General features: G+C 37.2%; 1 protein-coding gene across 1 annotated transcript in view; it reads left to right on the forward strand.

The window, feature by feature from the left end:
* Positions 1-9,348: 9,348 nt before the first annotated feature.
* The window catches only part of LOC128658193 (epoxide hydrolase 1), a 158,540-nt gene continuing 148,312 nt past the window's right edge, over positions 9,349-19,576 (forward strand). Inside the window, exon 1 of the mRNA XM_053712715.1 lies at positions 9,349-9,442. Within this exon, the coding sequence (XP_053568690.1) occupies positions 9,414-9,442 (29 nt within the window). The 5' untranslated portion in view covers positions 9,349-9,413. The remainder of the gene's footprint in view (positions 9,443-19,576) is intronic.

The raw sequence follows: 19,576 nt of genomic DNA on the forward strand, positions 1-19,576 counted from the left end.
CTTTAATTCTGATTGGCTGATAGAATTCTTGGATGATGTCACTTAAAGGTACCGTCATTTAGTCGTCGGATGAAGACAGAAGAGAATGGTCTGCGTTGGATGTCTTGTAGATGGTCCCGCTCCGCGCCGGATGGATGAAGATAGAAGATGCCGTCTGGATGAAGACTTCTGCCCGTCTGGAGGACCTCTTCTTCCCGGCTTGGATGAGGACTTCTGCCCGTCTGGAGGACCACTTTGCCCGGCTTCGCTGAGAACTTCAGCCTGGTTGGGTGAAGACTTCTCAAGGTAGGGTGATCTTCAAGGGGTTAGTGTTAAGTTTTATTAAGGGGGGATTGGGTAGGTTTTAGAGTAGGGTTGGTTGTGTGGGTGGTGGGTTTTAATGTTGGGGGGGTATTGTATTTTTTTTTACAGGTTAAAGAGCTGATTACTTTGGGGCAATGCCCCACAAAAAGCCCTTTTAAGGGCTATTTGTAATTTAGTATAGGGTAGGGATTTTTTTATTATTTTAGGGGGCTTTTTTATTTTATTAGGGGGATTAGATTAGGTGTAATTAGTTTTAAAAACTTGTAATTATTTTATTATTTTCTGTAATTTAGTGGTTTTTTTTCGTACTTTAGATAATGTTATTTAATTGTATTTAATTGTAGTTAACTAAGGGAATTAATTTAATTATAGTGTAGTGTTAGGTGTAATTGTAACTTAGATAAGGTTTTATTTTACAGGTAACTTTGTACTTATTTTAGCTAGGTAGTTATTAAATAGTTAATATATATTTAATAACTATTGTACCTAGTTAAAATAAATACAAACTTTCCTGTAAAATAAAAAATAAACCCTGAGATAGATACAATGTAACTATAAGTTATATTGTATCTATCTTACGGTTTATTTTATAGGTAAGTATTTCGTTTTAAATAGGAATAATTTAGTTAATGATAGTAATTTTATTTAGATTTATTTAAATTATATTTAAGTTAGGGGGTGTTAGGGTTAGGGTTAGACTTAGGTTTAGGGGTTAATACATAGTACAGTATAGTATAGTGGCGGCAACATTGGGGGTGGCAGATTAGGGGTTAATAAATGTAGGTAGGTGTCGACGATGTTAGGGACAGCAGATTAGGGGTTAATAAAATTGAACTAGTGTTTGCGAGGCGGGAGTACGGCAGTTTAGGGGTTAATATATTTATTATAGTGACGGTGATGTCCGGTTCGGCAGATTAGGGGATGAAATTTTATTTTAGTGTTTGCGATGTGGGGGGGCCTCGGTTTAGGGATTAATAGGTAGTTTATGGGTGTTAGTGTACTTTTTAGCACTTTAGTTAAGAGTTTTATGCTCGCCAGAAACAGCAGTTATGAAGCAGTGGTCTAAAGACCGCTGCTCCATAACCCTGTCCATCTGCTCTAATGAGGCGGACAGGAATCGCCACAATTCAACGTGATTGAGTATGATCGGGTTGTTTGACACTTACATGCTGGTGGTCCATTGGCCGCGAGTCTGCAGGGGGCGGCGTTGCAGCTGAATATGGAGAGCGTATTGCTCTCCGCATTCAGCAAGGACCTGATTCGCACTGTCAGATCATGTCCACAAGACCTTTAATAAATAGGCCTCACAGAATAGAGCTGCATACATTTGCAAATTCTAACCAATAGTTAGCATACAAACATAGCTGCAAAGAAGCAGGCAGTGAATTCAACACGGCACATAAGGGCCTTTAAGAGGACCTGGTATACCCACAAGCGCAGACTTTAAAGTGTGTAAGCACAATCCTACCCATATAAACACCGCAATGGCCTCCAGAAGGCTGCCTAAACAAGATAAACCTGCAGAGTCAAGCAACAACAGCAGTAAAACTTAATAATTTTTTTAAAGTCCTTGAAATACCGGATACTGCCACACTCACCACTCAAGAAACAGACACCATGCAGTCAGGGAACCTCTTACAAGAGAAGATATTGGCAATCTCCCCACTAAGGCTGATTTTGCCTCCTTTATCACCCAAGTAGGGAAAATGATTAAAGATGGCCTCAAGGAAGTCAAAAAGGACCTCTCTGAACTAGGGGAAAGGGTGGCAATCCTCGAAGATGACTTAGACCAGATTCACAATGACACTGACTCACGCAATAGAACCCTAGATACACAGGATTTGGTGATCAAGCAAATGCAGCTTCAGCTAGAGGACTTAGATAACCGGGGACGCTGCAATAACAGGATACGAGGTGTCTCTGAGAAAATGACAAAAGCTCAAATACCACAATACCTACAGAATCTGTTCCAGTTTCTGCTACAAACTGCAGAACCACCAAATATGCACATTGAAAGGGCATACAAGGCCTTGCGGCCAAAACCACCAGATGGTAAACCTTCCAGAGACATTATATTAAAATTCCAATCCTATACGGATAAGGAGAAAATAATGGAAGCCTCCAGAAAAATGCGCCAGATCACATACGAAGAGGACAGCATACAGATTTACGCAGATTTGAGCACCATCACATTAAACAGACGCAGGGAGGCCAGGTATCTAACTCTACATTTGCAGGACTTAAAAATACCGTACAGATAGGGCTTCCCCTTCTGTATCAAAGTCACACAGGGTTCACTGGTTGACACCTATAGAACCCCAGAAGATCTAGAGGTTTCTGCAAGCAACTCAACATACCTCAACCCTCCTTACCACCCCTGGACAGAGTGACATCTTCAAGGATAACGACTTCTACAAAAGACCCCAAGCATCAAAGAAATCCCTGGAATAGGATAAATAAGAAGAGGCCGCAACCAACCTCCAGTTCGAAAGACTCAGATACCAACCCAATATGAGACCAAGAGGATACAGAAGAAATGGTCATTTTTATTATCTCTCTTCTTTCTGTATTAACATTCTCTCCTTACAGATGAGTTCCACTTTTTCAAATACAACTCAACTAGAACTCTGACTGTGAGCGGGTTTGCAACAGAAATGCTGTGAAGCGTGAGTACACTTGCTCATCAGACTGCAATGGATAGTTAAGTAAGCCTTAACTGTTGTCATTCTAAAATGCACTGTACATAAGTTACTTAGGAAGTAGCTGATACTCCCATGTTCTTACCCTTTAGTGAGCAGGGAAGTATCCCCTACATTTACATACTTTGTTTATGGACATATACAAATGTTAAGTTTGTGTTTTATGTTTTACTGTTCATAGAAGTTTTGGTTATTAATGTTGAACAGTATTTCAAAAGCTTATAAGATCTACCAAAAACTCCAAAAGCTACATAAGAGAAACAGGGACCCTCCACATAGGTCATTACACAAAACATTGCACAATAACAAAGCTCTCAGACAATATAGATCTTGGCTACTATACTGATGGGTACAAGAAATCTTAAATTATTAACACAGAATGCTAAGGGGTTAAATTCCCAGACGAAAAGGTCAGTGGCACTGAATTGGTTCTATAAACATAAATGTGAAATCGTATTTATCCAGGAAACCCACTTTGAACATAATGCAGAACCCAAATTCAGGTCCAAACATTATCCAACAAGTTACTTTAGCTCCCAAACGCACAAAAAGAGGAGTGGGAATCCTGTTTTATAAATCTATACAACTACAGAATATTAGTATCTAATACTAGTAGGAGAACTCTACAACAAACCAATCACACTGGCAAATGTGTATGCACCAAACACGGTGCAAGCAAGGTTTTTTATAAAAAATTCACAGGAAAAATACTAGAGGTAGCTAAGGGGAACACAATACTAGCAGGAGACTTTAATGTCACACTCAATCCCAAACTTGATTGCTCCCTTACCAAAAGTTCTCAATTTCACAGCACACTAAAAACAATAACACACTGTCTTAGATCCAAATCCCTACTGGATGTTTGGAGAATCCAACACCCGACACAGAAAACACTCTTTTTTTCTCAAACCCCAACAAAACACACTCGAGATTGGACTGTATCTGTATAGACCAGTTAGGCTTAGCTTTGACTAGAGACACTGATATTTCCCCAACCCCCTGGTCAAATCACTCCGCGGTCACATTGACCTTGGAGTGGCCTGACAGGTCAATAAGAGATTTTTGCTGGAGGCTGGATAATACCCTTCTACTCTACCTCCAACTTTTGATAAGATATCCAAAACACTATCTGAATATTTTCGTCATAATCAATCTCCCCAATACTCCCCAGCTATAGTATGGGAAGCACACAAAGCCGTTCTAAGAGGAGAATTTATCAAACAGAAAGCAACTCTTACCAAATTATACAATCAGGAATATATGCAGCTACTACACCAACTTAAGGAGGCTGAAAACACACACATGGACAACCCTGTTTTACCAGATAACTCCAACAACTTCACCAAGGCGAGGACAAATTTAAATAACCTATTACTGAAGGAAGCACATAAGAAAGCATATTACCTAAAAAAATTATATTTTACAGAAGAAAATAAGCCAGGCCCATTATTAACTAGAGCATTAAGGATAAAAGCATATGCAAATTACATATATAAAATGCTAGACACAGCGAATAAAGAAATCTTTGAATGTAAAGAAATAGCAAACACATTTAGTATATACTATCAACCACTATACACCCTCCCAACAGGAGGCAATACGCATACACAAGCACTATTAGATGAGTATATTGGGAAAGTCCATCTCCCCACAATACCTGAACCACTAGCCAAATCCATGGATGAACCTATCACAGAGCAAGAGGTAATAGCAGCCATTAAGAGCCTCCCTACTCAAAAAAGCCAAGGCCCAGACTTACTGAAGAACTTGTATTAGAAAAACTTCCAACAAACTCTAGTACCGTACCTAACAGCTCAATTTAATTCCTTAGATGACGGAACCAGTTATCCCCACTATTACTAGAGGCACATATTACAGACCTTCACAAAGAAGGCAAACCCACGACAGATACCAATAGTTATCGCCCGATCTCACTACTAAACAGTGACATTAAAATATACGCCAAAGTGTTGGCAAAAATAATTAATTCCGTTCTCCCAACTATAGTCCACCTGGATCAGGCAGGCTTTGTTCCGCTCAGGGAGACCAGGGACAACACAATCAGAACAATGTGTATACTAGAGTATGCTAATTCACACAAAATCCCAATGGTCCTTGTCTCCACTGATGCGGAAAAAGCCTTTGATAGGGGGACCTGGGCTTTTCTGAAATGCACTTTACATCAATTTGACTTTGGTGACACCATGATAAACAGAATTTTTAAGTTGTACTCGTCCCCATCAGCTAAAGTAAAGGTTAACGGAGTGGTGTCCCAAAGCTTCCCAATCACTAACGGAACGAGGCAGGGGTGCCCACTCTCCCCAATCCTATTTGTACTGGTGATGGAGGTCCTGGCATCCCGAATTCGCTCCAACCCAAATATATCAGGAGTAAGAGTGGGTCCAAATCATTATAAAGTATCAATGTTTGCGGACAATGTTCTACTAATGTTGACATCTCCCAAATACTCACTCCCAGCCCTCATGGAGGAATTTGATACATTTGGAACACTATCCAACTTTTCCATTAATAAACAAAAGTCAGAGATCATGAATGTTTCCTTGCCCCAGAAAGAATTCTATTCCCTTAAAACCATATGCCCATATAAACTGCAGCACTCTCAACTGAAATATTTGGGAGTCCTGCTGACCCCTAAAATAGCGCACTTATACGAGGCAAACTATAAAATCTTGCAGGCCTCCATACAGCATACTCTCCAAAACTGGCAAGACAAGCCGTTATCCTTGTCTATCCTACTGAAAATACTATACATTCTCCAGACGGTCCGTATCACACTACCAACACCATACCTTCCACAACTCCAAAAGAACATTAATTTATTTATTTAGGGGAGAATAAAACCATGCATAAACACAGCCACCATATATCGAACACCAAAGGAAGGGGGGTTGGGAGTCCCAAAACTAGAAACCTATTACCACTCAGTGGCATTACAACATATACTGGATTGGCATGGGAAAAAAGAAGCAAAAGTCTGGGTGTCGCTTGATTCCCAGATTTTAAGAACCTCTAAGCCCGGCTCAATATGCTGGATACCCAAAAACCTTAGACCCCCATTGTGCCATACATCACACTTGTTTAGACATATTTTTGATATATGGGACTATTTAATCCAGAAACATCCAAAACTTTCCTCTCCCCAATCCCTACTCACTCCAATATCCCCAAACATGGAACTCACAGGTGGTTATGAGCCTTTGAGGAACACTAGAGTAACCTGGGAACTACTAGACTCGGAACCCATAATCTCACTGCTAGATAAACGTAACTCAAATCGAGACACGACATGGCAACCATTTTGAAGGGAGCCTTCACATCCTGGTTAAAACACACTCAACTCTACCATTATATTCACAACAACCATCACAGGAAAGACTTAATTAGACCCCCCACTCTGTTTGAGCAACTATGTTTGACGGCAACACCATTTAAAGGTACCCTCTCGCTTGCAAAGAGAACACTCAAAATCACAAAATAGTCCACTCTCCCACCCTACATCATGCACTGGCAACAAGACCTAGGACTTCAATTAGAAGAGAAAGAATGGGCAAAATGTTTTAACAACACATGTAGATCCTCCACCTCCACTCGAATCATTGAAATGAATTTCAAGATTCTAATGCACTGGTACCTCACCCCACATAGTCTGCATAGAATATACCCCTCATCCACAGTAACATGCTGTGGCGAACCAGGGACCATGGCACATATATGGTGGCATTGCCCTAAAATTACTCCCTTCTGGAAAATAGTAGAGCAGACATTACAAATAATAGGTGGTGCAGGATTCACATTATCCCCAGCAGTGGCCTTGTTAAACCAAAACCCCAAATGTAACTGCAAGATCCGTACCATCTTGATAAGAATATGCCTAAATAGTGCCAAGTCCCTTATTGCACAACATTTGGAAATCAGCCTTAATCCAGCATCCAGCAGTGGATTTCAAAAACTTACAGATACCATCCTTCTAGAGCAGTATGGGTACTATAAGAGAAACCAACTAGATATCTTCCTGGATGTGAGATTTTACTGGGAAACTTTATTAAAGTCAATAGATAGACCCCTATAGCCGAGACATCAGAATGACCATACCTTGCTAAGACAGCCAGACCTCTTGCAGGAAATAACACACAAGCAAATTAATGCTGTTAGTAAAATCACATATCTGTTTTACAACCAATATATATATACTATAACTGTTTCTTACTGTTATTATTATGATTGTTAAAATCTGTTTTCCAGTTCCTAGCACATAATGTGGGAAATTTTCCACTTCAACTTTTTATATATTTCATATCACGGGGTCCACAAGGTCCCACCACAAGAGGGAATGATTTAAAGGACTACTGATCATAGGATATACTTCCGGAGTTAAAATGGACATATTGCCTATGTAAACAGATACAACTGTTATCTCATTGTGCCATGTGTGATTTTCATTTATTATCTTAAATGCCACATACCATTTTGTCAACTTCTGTCTAGAAAACTAAAAAAATTATTATAAAAAAAAAAGAAAGTATATTAATATAACTGTGTTAGTTATGCAAAACTAGGGAATGGATAATAAAGGGATTATCTATCTTTTTAAACAATAACAATTCTGGAGTAGACTGTCCCTTTAAGTCACACACCAGGATGACCCAGATGCACAGAAAAATGATCAGAATCTTCCTTTACATCAGCTGACAGCTGCATAATTGAGTTGTGTGTCATGCAAATTGGGTGAGGTAGAGGAGTAATATTGTATTAAGCCATTAGCTTCACAGTAAAATCACACAACCATGCTCTGACATAAGCAGTTTCAGCAAATGGTTCAGGTACATTATACAGTTTTCAGGGTCTGCATAGGAAGTATTGGGGGCCTCATTATACAGTGTTCTCCCCAGGACCTTCTCAGCGGTTGCACCACCCGGCTAACGTTTTAGCCAATATTAAAGTGAAGGTAAACTTTAATGAATGAAAGCCCGGTTTTTAAAAATACTGTTAAAAACAGGGGCACTTTCATTCATCAAAGTTTAGAACGCAGCCATTTTGTTTATAAACTTACCTTTCTTCTCTTCGCAGCCGGAACAGCTTCCCCCGCACAGAGATCCTCTCTTCACACGTCAGCAATGACTAATCCGGCTTCATCCAATCACGACTTTCCCCCCAGGGGAAAAGCCAGATTAGTCATTGCTGATGTGTGAAGAGAGGATTAGTCATTGCTGACGTGTGAAGAGAGGATTAGTCATTGCTGACGTGTGAAGAGAGGATTAGTCATTGCTGATGTGTGAAGAGAGGATCTCTGTGCGGGGGAAGCTGCCCCAGCTGTGAAAAGAAGAAAGGTAAGTTTATAAACAAAATGGCTGCTTTCTAAACTTTGATGAATGAAAGTGCCCCTGTTTTTAATAGTTTTTTTTAAAAAACGGGCTTTCATTCAACAAAGTTTACCTTCACTTTAAGCAAAAATTAGCCAATATTAGAAATGTTCAATCTTTTATTGCACAAATTATCATTAAACACATTTAGGTTAAATTATGCAATTAATTTGTGCTTTGGATAAGCAGAAAATTATATAATATTATAAACTATTACTCTGCGCCCACCCGGCTACTTGATAATGCCACACGGCTACTTAATAATGACACGCGGCTACTTCATAATGCCACCTGGCTACTTTATAATGACACACGGCTACTTCATAATGCCACCCGCTACTTCATAATGACATATGGCTACTTCATAATGCCACCTGGCTACTTCATAATGACACGTGGCTACTTAATAATGACACCTGGCTACTTCATAATACCACCTGGCTACTTCATAATACCACCTGGATACTTCATAATACCACCTGGCTACTTCATAATGATACATGGCTACTTAATAATGACACCTGGCTACTTCATAATACCACCTGGATACTTCATAATACCACCTGGCTACTTCATAATGATACATGGCTACTTAATAATGACACCTGGCTACTTCATAATACCACCTGGCTACTTCATAATATCACCTGGCTACTTCATAATGATACGTGGCTACTTAATAATGACACCTGGCTACTTCATAATACCACCTGGCTACTTCATAATATCACCTGGCTACTTCATAATGATACGTGGCTACTTAATAATGACACCTGGCTACTTCATAATACCACCTGGCTACTTCATAATACCACCTGGCTGGCAACATTTTCTGTGAAGAACACAGATATAGATTTAGCTTGTTTAGCTGTGACACAATAAAACACTGCACACACACACTACTAATCAGTGCAGGTTGTATAATTACTCCCATGTCATGTAACCTGATCCTAGTTACCTTGCAGACATTATCAGGCATGTGACAGAGGCCCCACCTAGCACAGAGCAGCAGACACAAGCAGACAGAGACATGTGGCAACAACTCCTGGACAATGGCAGGTGAGCGCAGCCACACTCCTATAACTTATTGTCACTCTCATATCTTTATTGTATTCTCTAGAAATAAATCTGTCAAAGCCAGGCTGTCATGTGGCATACAAAGGGTTACAAGAAATGATGCAGCACCTGTCAAGTATAGTTTATTAATAGAACTGACTCTGCAGAAGTGGTGACATTTAGTAGGAAATTTTTCATGCAACAGACACCATAACATTATGGGAATACAAAATGGTTATACAATGATAATATAGCTGGCTGATGTATAGGGTAAAATCCCCTAGATATGAACATAACCACCTAGACATGTACATAATCACCTAGACATGTAAATAATCCCCTAGATATGAACATAACCACCTAGACATGTACATAATCACCTAGACATGTAAATAATCCCCTAGATAGGTACATAATCACCTAGACATGTACATAACCACCTAGACATGTAAATAATCCCCTAGATAGGTACATAATCACCTACATATATACATAATCACCTAGACATGTACATAATCAACTAGACATATACATAATCACCTAGACATGTACATAATCACCTAGACATGTACATAATCACCTACATATATACATAATCACCTAGACATGTACATAATCACCTAGACATGTACATAATCACCTAGACGTGTACATAATCACCTAGATATGTACATAATCACCTAGACATGTACATAATCACCTAGACATGTACATAATCACCTAGATATGTACATAATCACCTAGACATGTACATAATCACCTAGACATGTACATAATCACCTAGACATATACATAATCACCTAGACATGTACATAATCACCTAGACATGTACATAATCACCTAGACATGTACATAATCACCTAGACGTGTACATAATCACCTAGATATGTACATAATCACCTAGATATGTACATAATCACCTAGACATATACATAATCACCTAGACATGTACATAATCACCTAGACATATACATAATCACCTAGACATGTACATAATCACCTAGACATGTACATAATCACCTAGACGTGTACATAATCACCTAGATATGTACATAATCACCTAGATATGTACATAATCACCTAGACATATACATAATCACCTAGACATGTACATAATCACTTAGACATGTACATAATCACCTAGACATGTACATAATCACCTAGATATGTACATAATCACCTAGACATATACATAATCACCTAGACATGTACATAATCACTTAGACATGTACATAATCACCTAGACATGCACATAATCACCTCACCTAGACATGTACATAATTACCTACTTATGTAAATAACCACCTAGACATGTACATAATCACTTAGATATGTACATAATCACCTAGACATGTACATAATCACCTAGATATATAAATAATCACCTAGATATGTACATAATCACCTAGATATGTACATAATCACCTAGACATGTACATAATCACCTAGACATATACATAATCACCTAGACATGTATATAATCACCTAGACATGCACATAATCACCTAAACATGTATATAATCACCTAGACATGCACATAATCGCCTAGACATGCACATAATCGCCTAGACATGTACATAATCACCTAGACATGCACATAATCGCCTAGACATGTACATAATCACCTAGACATGTAACTAATCACCTAAATATGTACATAATCACTTAGACATGTACATAATCACCTACTTATGTAAATAATCACCAAGACATGTGCATAATCACCTACATATGTACATAATCACTTAGACATGTAAATAATCACCTAGACATGTAAATAATCACCTACATATGTACATAATCACCTAGACATGTAAATAATCACCTAGACATGTACATAATCACCTATTTATGTAAATAACCACCTAGACATGTACATAATCACCTAGACATGTACATAATCACCTAGACATGTACATAATCACCTACATATGTACATAATCACCAAGACATCTAAATAATCACCAAGACATGTACATAATCACCTACATATGTACATAATCACTTAGACATGTACATAATCACCTAGACATGTACATAATCACCTAGACATGTACATAATCACCTCACCTAGACATGTACATAATTACCTACTTATGTAAATAATCACCTAGACATGTAAATAATCACCTACATATGTACATAATCACTTAGACATGTACATAATCACCTAGACATGTACATAATCACCTCACCTAGACATGTACATAATTACCTACTTATGTAAATAATCACCTAGACATGTAAATAATCACCTACATATGTACATAATCACTTAGACATGTACATAATCACCTCACCTAGACATGTACATAATTACCTACTTATGTAAATAATCACCTACATATGTACATAATCACCTAGATATGTACATAATCACCTACATATGTACATAATCACCTAGATATGTACATAATCACCTAGACATGTACATGATCACCTAGATATGTACATAATCACCTAGACATGTACATAATCACCTAGACATGTAAATAATCACCTAGACATGTACATAGTCACCTAAATATGTACATAATCACCTATATATGTACATAATCACCTAGATATGTAAATAATCACCTAGACATGTAAATAATCACCTATATATGTACATAATCACCTACATATGTACACAATCACCTAGACATGTAAATAATCACCTACATATGTACATAATCACCTAGATATGTAAATAATCACCTACATATGTACATAATCACCTACATATGTACATAATCACCTAGATATGTAAATAATCACCTACATATGTAAATAATCACCTAGACATGTACATAATCACCTAGACATGTACATAATCACCTAGATATGTAAATAATCACCTACATATGTACATAATCACCTAGACATGTACATAATCACCTAGATATGTACATAATCACCTAGATATGTACATAATCACCTAGATATGTAAATAATCACCTACATATGTACATAATCACCTAGACATGTACATAATCACCTAGATATGTGCATAATCACCTAGACATGTAAATAATCACCTACATATGTACATAATCACCTAGATATGTAAATAATCACCTACATATGTAAATAATCACCTAGACATGTACATAATCACCTACATATGTACATAATCACCTACATATGTACATAATCACCTAGATATGTACATAATCACCTAGATATGTACATAATCACCTAGATATGTAAATAATCACCTACATATGTACATAATCACCTACATATGTACACAATCACCTAGACATGTAAATAATCACCTACATATGTACATAATCACCTAGATATGTAAATAATCACCTACATATGTACATAATCACCTAGATATGTAAATAATCACCTACATATGTAAATAATCACCTAGATATGTACATAATCACCTAGATATGTAAATAATCACATAGATACGTAAATAATCACCTATATATGTACATAATCACCTAGACATGTACATAATCACCTACATATGTACATAATCACCTAGATATGTAAATAATCACCTACATATATACATAATCACCTACATATGTACATAATCACCTACATATGCCCATAATCACCTAGATATGTACATAATCACCTAGACATGTACATGATCACCTAGATATGTACATAATCACCTAGACATGTACATAATCACCTAGATATGTAAATAATCACCTAGACATGTACATAGTCACCTAAATATGTACATAATCACCTATATATGTACATAATCACCTAGATATGTAAATAATCACCTAGACATGTAAATAATCACCTACATATGTACATAATCACCTAGATATGTAAATAATCACCTACATATGTAAATAATCACCTAGACATGTACATAATCACCTACATATGTACATAATCACCTAGATATGTACATAATCACCTAGATATGTAAATAATCACCTACATATGTACATAATCACCTACATATGTACACAATCACCTAGACATGTAAATAATCACCTACATATGTACATAATCACCTAGATATGTAAATAATCACCTACATATGTACATAATCACCTAGATATGTAAATAATCACCTACATATGTAAATAATCACCTAGACATGTACATAATCACCTACATATGTACATAATCACCTACATATGTACATAATCACCTAGATATGTAAATAATCACCTACATATGTACATAATCACCTACATATGTACATAATCACCTACATATGTACATAATCACCTAGATATGTAAATAATCACCTACATATGTAAATAATCACCTAGACATGTACATAATCACCTACATATGTACATAATTACCTAGATATGTAAATAATCACCTAGACATGTAAATAATCACCTAGACATGTAAATAATCACCTAGATATGTACATAATCACCTAGATATGTACATAATCACCTAGATATGTAAATAATCACCTAGATATGTAAATAATCACCTAGACATGTATATAATCACCTAGACATGTACATAATCACCTACATATGTACATAATCACCTACATATGTACATAATCACCTAGATATGTAAATAATCACCTACATATGTAAATAATCACCTAGGCATGTACATAATCACCTACATATGTACATAATCACCTAGATAAGTAAATAATCACCTACATATGTAAATAATCACCTAGACATGTACATAATCACCTATATATGTACATAATCACCTAGATATGTAAATAATCACCTAGACATGTAAATAATCACCTAGACATGTACATAATCACCTACATATGTACATAATCACCTAGATATGTAAATAATCACCTACATATGTAAATAATCACCTAGACATGTACATAATCACCTATATATGTACATAATCACCTAGATATGTAAATAATCACCTAGACATGTAAATAATCACCTAGACATGTACATAATCACCTACATATGTACATAATCACCTACATATGTAAATAATCACCTACATATGTAAATAATCACCTAGACATGTACATAATCACCTAGACATGTACATAATCACCTAGACATGTACATAATCACCTACATATGTACATAATCACCTAGATATGTAAATAATCACCTACATATGTACATAATCACCTAGACATGTACATAATCACCTAGATATGTAAATAATCACCTACATATGTACATAATCACCTAGACATGTACATAATCACCTAGATATGTACATAATCACCTACATATGTAAATAATCACCTAGACATGTAAATAATCACCTAGATATGTAAATAATCACCTAGACATGTAAATAATCACCTAGATATGTAAATAATCACCTAGACATGTAAATAATCACCTAGACATGTAAATACTCACCTACATATGTACATAATCACCTAGACATGTAAATAATCACCTACATATGTACATAATCACCTACATATGTACATAATCACCTACATATGTACATAATCACCTAGACATGTAAATAATCACCTACATATGTACATAATCACCTACATATGTACATAATCACCTACATATGTACATAATCACCTAGATATGTAAATAATCACCTACATATGTACATAATCACCTGGACATGTAAATAATCACCTACATATGTACATAATAACCTACATATGTACATAATCACCTAGACATGTACATAATCACCTACATATGTACATAATCACCTAAATATGTACATAATCACCTACATATGTACATAATCACCTAGACATGTAAATAATCACCTACATATGTACATAATCACCTACATATGTACATAATCACCTAGATATGTAAATAATCACCTACATATGTACATAATCACCTACATATGTACATAATCACCTACATATGTACATAATCACCTAGATATGTAAATAATCACCTACATATGTACATAATCACCTACATATGTACATAATCACTGGTATGTTATTATATAGTAACACAATATAATTTGCTTGTAAAAAGCTAAGATCTAAGGATATTGAAAACAAATAGATTTGATAATAAAAGTGTATGGGAACATTTTGGTTTTAAAGGGATATGAAACCCTAAAAAATGATTTTGTGATTCAGATACAGCAGACCATTTGGAAAAGTTTCCAACTTACTTCTTTTAAGAAATTTTCTTTGTTCTAATGATATTCTTTGTTGAAGAGACACCTAGCTAGGCATCTGGAGCACTACATGACAGGAAATAGTGCTGCCCTCCAGTGCTCTTGCAGATGGATAACATTCTTGTAAAACTGCTGCCATTTAGTGCCCCAGACGTGCAAGCTCCTGAGCTTACATCCCTGCTAATAGAAGTAAAATAGAAAGTTGTTTGAAATTGCATGCTGCACCTGAATCATAAAAATGAGGTTTCATGTCCCTTTAACTGTATTTCCTATCTAATTGATGACAGTTTAATATTGACTTATCCCTTTAATAGTTAAACATAGAACACTAATGGTTTGCACTTATTTTCCAAACTATAATATAATTTTATCTAAAAAAACTTCTGCAGGTAAAACTCATTTGTGTCGTATCCTAAAGTAATGTAATAATCTGACTATTGCAACCTCGCAGTTAATGTTTAAAAAGAAGTGGGTAAAAGTGTTATTTGTTATCAGCCAAGAGCGACCCAGCGCTGATCAGAGCAGAAATCTGCAGAGAGATAATGTACAGGTAAAACTCCAAAAATGAGAATATCGTGCAAAAGTTAATTTATTTCACTAATGCAATTAAAAGGTGAAACTAATATGAGACTCATTACATGCAAATGAAGATAGTTCAAACCGTGATTTGTCATAATTGTGATGATTATGGTTTACAGCTCATGAAAACCCCAAATCCACAATCTCAGGAAATTAGAATATTGTGAAAAGGTGCAATATTCTAGGCTCAAAGTGTCCCACTCTAATCAGCTAATTAAGCCATAACACCTGCAAATGGTTCCTGAGCCTTTAAATGGTCTTTCAGTCTGGTTCAGTAGGAATCACAATCATGGGAAAGACTGCTGACCTGACAATTGTGCAGAAAACCATCATTGACACCCTCCATAAGGAGGGAAAGCCTCAAAAGGTAATTGAAAAAGAAGTTGGATGTTCCCAAAGTGCTGTATCAAAGCACAATTAATAAAAAGTTATGTGGAAGGGAAAAGTGTGGAAGAAAAAGGTGCACAAGCAGCAGGGATGACTGCAGCCTGGAGAGGATTGTCAGGAAAAGGCCATTCAAAAGTGTTGGGGACTTTCACAAGGAGTGGACTGAGGCTGGAGTCAGTGCATCAAGAGCCATCACACACAGACGGATCCTGGACATGGGATTCAAATGTCGTATTCCTCTTGTCAAGCCACTCCTGAACAACAAACAACGTCAGAAGTGTCTTACCTGGGCTAAAGAAAAACAGACCTGGTCTGTTGCTCAGTGGTCCAAAGTCCTCTTTTCTGATGAGAGAAAATTTTGCATCTCATTTGGAAACCAAGGACCCAGAGTATGGAGGAAGAATGGAGAGGCACACACTGCAAGATGCTTGAAGTCCAGTGTGAAGTTTCCACAGTCTGTGTTGATTTGGGGAGCCATGTCATCTGCTGGTGTTGGTCCACTGTGCTTCATTAAGTCCAGGGTCAACGCAGCCCTCTATCAGGAGATTTTGGAGCACTTCATGCTTCCTTCCGCAGACGAGCTCTATGGAGATGCTGACTTCATTTTCCAGCAGGACTTGGCACCTGCCCATATAGCCAAAAGCACCAAACCTGGTTCAATGACCGTGGGATTACTGTGCTTGATTGGCCAGCAAACTCGCCTGACCTGAACCCCATAGAGAATCTATAGGGCATTGCCAAGACAAAGATGAGAGACATGAGACCGAACAATGCAGAAGAGCTGAAGGCCGCTATTGAAGCATCCTGGTCTTCCATAACACCTCAGCAGTGCCACAGGCTGATAGCTTCCATGCCACACCGCATTGAGGCAGTGATTGCTGCAAAAGGGGTCCAAACCAAGTACTGAGTACATACAGTATGCATGCTTTTACTTTTCAGAGGTCCGATATTGTTCTACTGGTATGTACAATCCTTGTTTTATTGGTTGCATGTAATATTCTAATTTTCTGAGATTTTTTATTTGGGGTTTTCATGAGCTGTAAGCCATAATCATCACAATTATGACAAATCACGGCTTGAACTATCTTGCTTGGCTTGTAATGAGTCTATCTCATATATTAGTTTCACCTTTTAAGTTGCATTAGTGAAATAAATGAACTTTTGCACAATATTCAAATTTTTCGAGTTTTCACCTGTATCTAATGTATTAAATGACAGTGATATGTGAATTAGAGTTTATGAAGTATTGAAGGAGCATAAAGGATTTAGGGCTAGATTAGAAGTGGAGCACTAATTTATTGCGCTCCCGCATATGGGCAAATTCGCCTGTTTACAGGCGCACAATAAATAACCAGTCATTACAAGTAGCTGGTTATTGCTTCCGCAAGCTCGTGGTAGCAATTAGTGTTAAAAAAAAAAAAACCAGAGGTCAGACCTCTGGCTAATTTTATAAATGTACCCCAATTGCCCCCCAAAAAATGTGTGTAGTGGTTTTTATAAAATAAAGAACTGTAGCATTTTTAAAAACTGCACTAAGCAGATTTTGGGGCCTAAAGTTGGCGGATATGGGGTGCCTTTACATAGCGGTCTATGGGGACTGTATGTTCCCTGTAAATATATATCTATATGCTTTAATACATACAGGGAGTGCAGAATTATTAGGCAAGTTGTATTTTTGAGGATTAATTTTATTATTGAACAACAACCATGTTCTCAATGAACGAAAAAACTCATTAATATCAAAGCTGAATAGTTTTGGAAGTAGTTTTTAGTTTGTTTTTAGTTATAGCTATTTTAGGGGGATATCTGTGTGTGCAGGTGACTATTACTGTGCATAATTATTAGGCAACTTAACAAAAAACAAATATATACCCATTTCAATTATTTATTTTTACCAGTGAAACCAATATAACATCTCAACATTCACAAATATACATTTCTGACATTCAAAAACAAAACAAAAACAAATCAGTGACCAATATAGCCACCTTTCTTTGCAAGGACACTCAAAAGCCTGCCATCCATGGATTCTGTCAGTATTTTGATCTGTTCACCATCAACATTGCGTGCAGCAGCAACCACAGCCTCCCAGACACTGTTCAGAGAGGTGTACTGTTTTCCCTCCTTGTAAATCTCACATTTGATGATGGACCACAGGTTCTCAATGGGGTTCAGATCAGGTGAACAAGGAGGCCATGTCATTAGATTTTCTTCTTTTATACCCTTTCTTGCCAGCCACGCTGTGGAGTACTTGGACGCGTGTGATGGAGCATTGTCCTGCATGAAAATCATGTTTTTCTTGAAGGATGCAGACTTCTTCCTGTACCACTGCTTGAAGAAGGTGTCTTCCAGAAACTGGCAGTAGGACTGGGAGTTGAGCTTGACTCCATCCTCAACCCGAAAAGGCCCCACAAGCTCATCTTTGATGATACCAGCCCAAACCAGTACTCCACCTCCACCTTGCTGGCGTCTGAGTCGGACTGGAGCTCTCTGCCCTTTACCAATCCAGCCACGGGCCCATCCATCTGGCCCATCAAGACTCACTCTCATTTCATCAGTCCATAAAACCTTAGAAAAATCAGTCTTGAGATATTTCTTGGCCCAGTCTTGACGTTTCAGCTTGTGTGTCTTGTTCAGTGGTGGTCGTCTTTCAGCCTTTCTTACCTTGGCCATGTCTCTGAGTATTGCACACCTTGTGCTTTTGGGCACTCCAGTGATGTTGCAGCTCTGAAATATGGCCAAACTGGTGGCAAGTGGCATCTTGGCAGCTGCACGCTTGACTTTTCTCAGTTCATGGGCAGTTATTTTGCGCCTTGGTTTTTCCACACGCTTCTTGCGACCCTGTTGACTATTTTGAATGAAACGCTTGATTGTTCGATGATCACGCTTCAGAAGCTTTGCAATTTTAAGAGTGCTGCATCCCTCTGCAAGATATCTCACTATTTTTGACTTTTCTGAGCCTGTCAAGTCCTTCTTTTGACCCATTTTGCCAAAGGAAAGGAAGTTGCCTAATAATTATGCACACCTGATATAGGGTGTTGATGTCATTAGACCACACCCCTTCTCATTACAGAGATGCACATCACCTAATATGCTTAATTGGTAGTAGGCTTTCGA

The sequence above is a fragment of the Bombina bombina genome, chromosome 4, assembly GCF_027579735.1.
Source record: "Bombina bombina isolate aBomBom1 chromosome 4, aBomBom1.pri, whole genome shotgun sequence".
Lineage (NCBI taxonomy): Eukaryota > Metazoa > Chordata > Amphibia > Anura > Bombinatoridae > Bombina > Bombina bombina.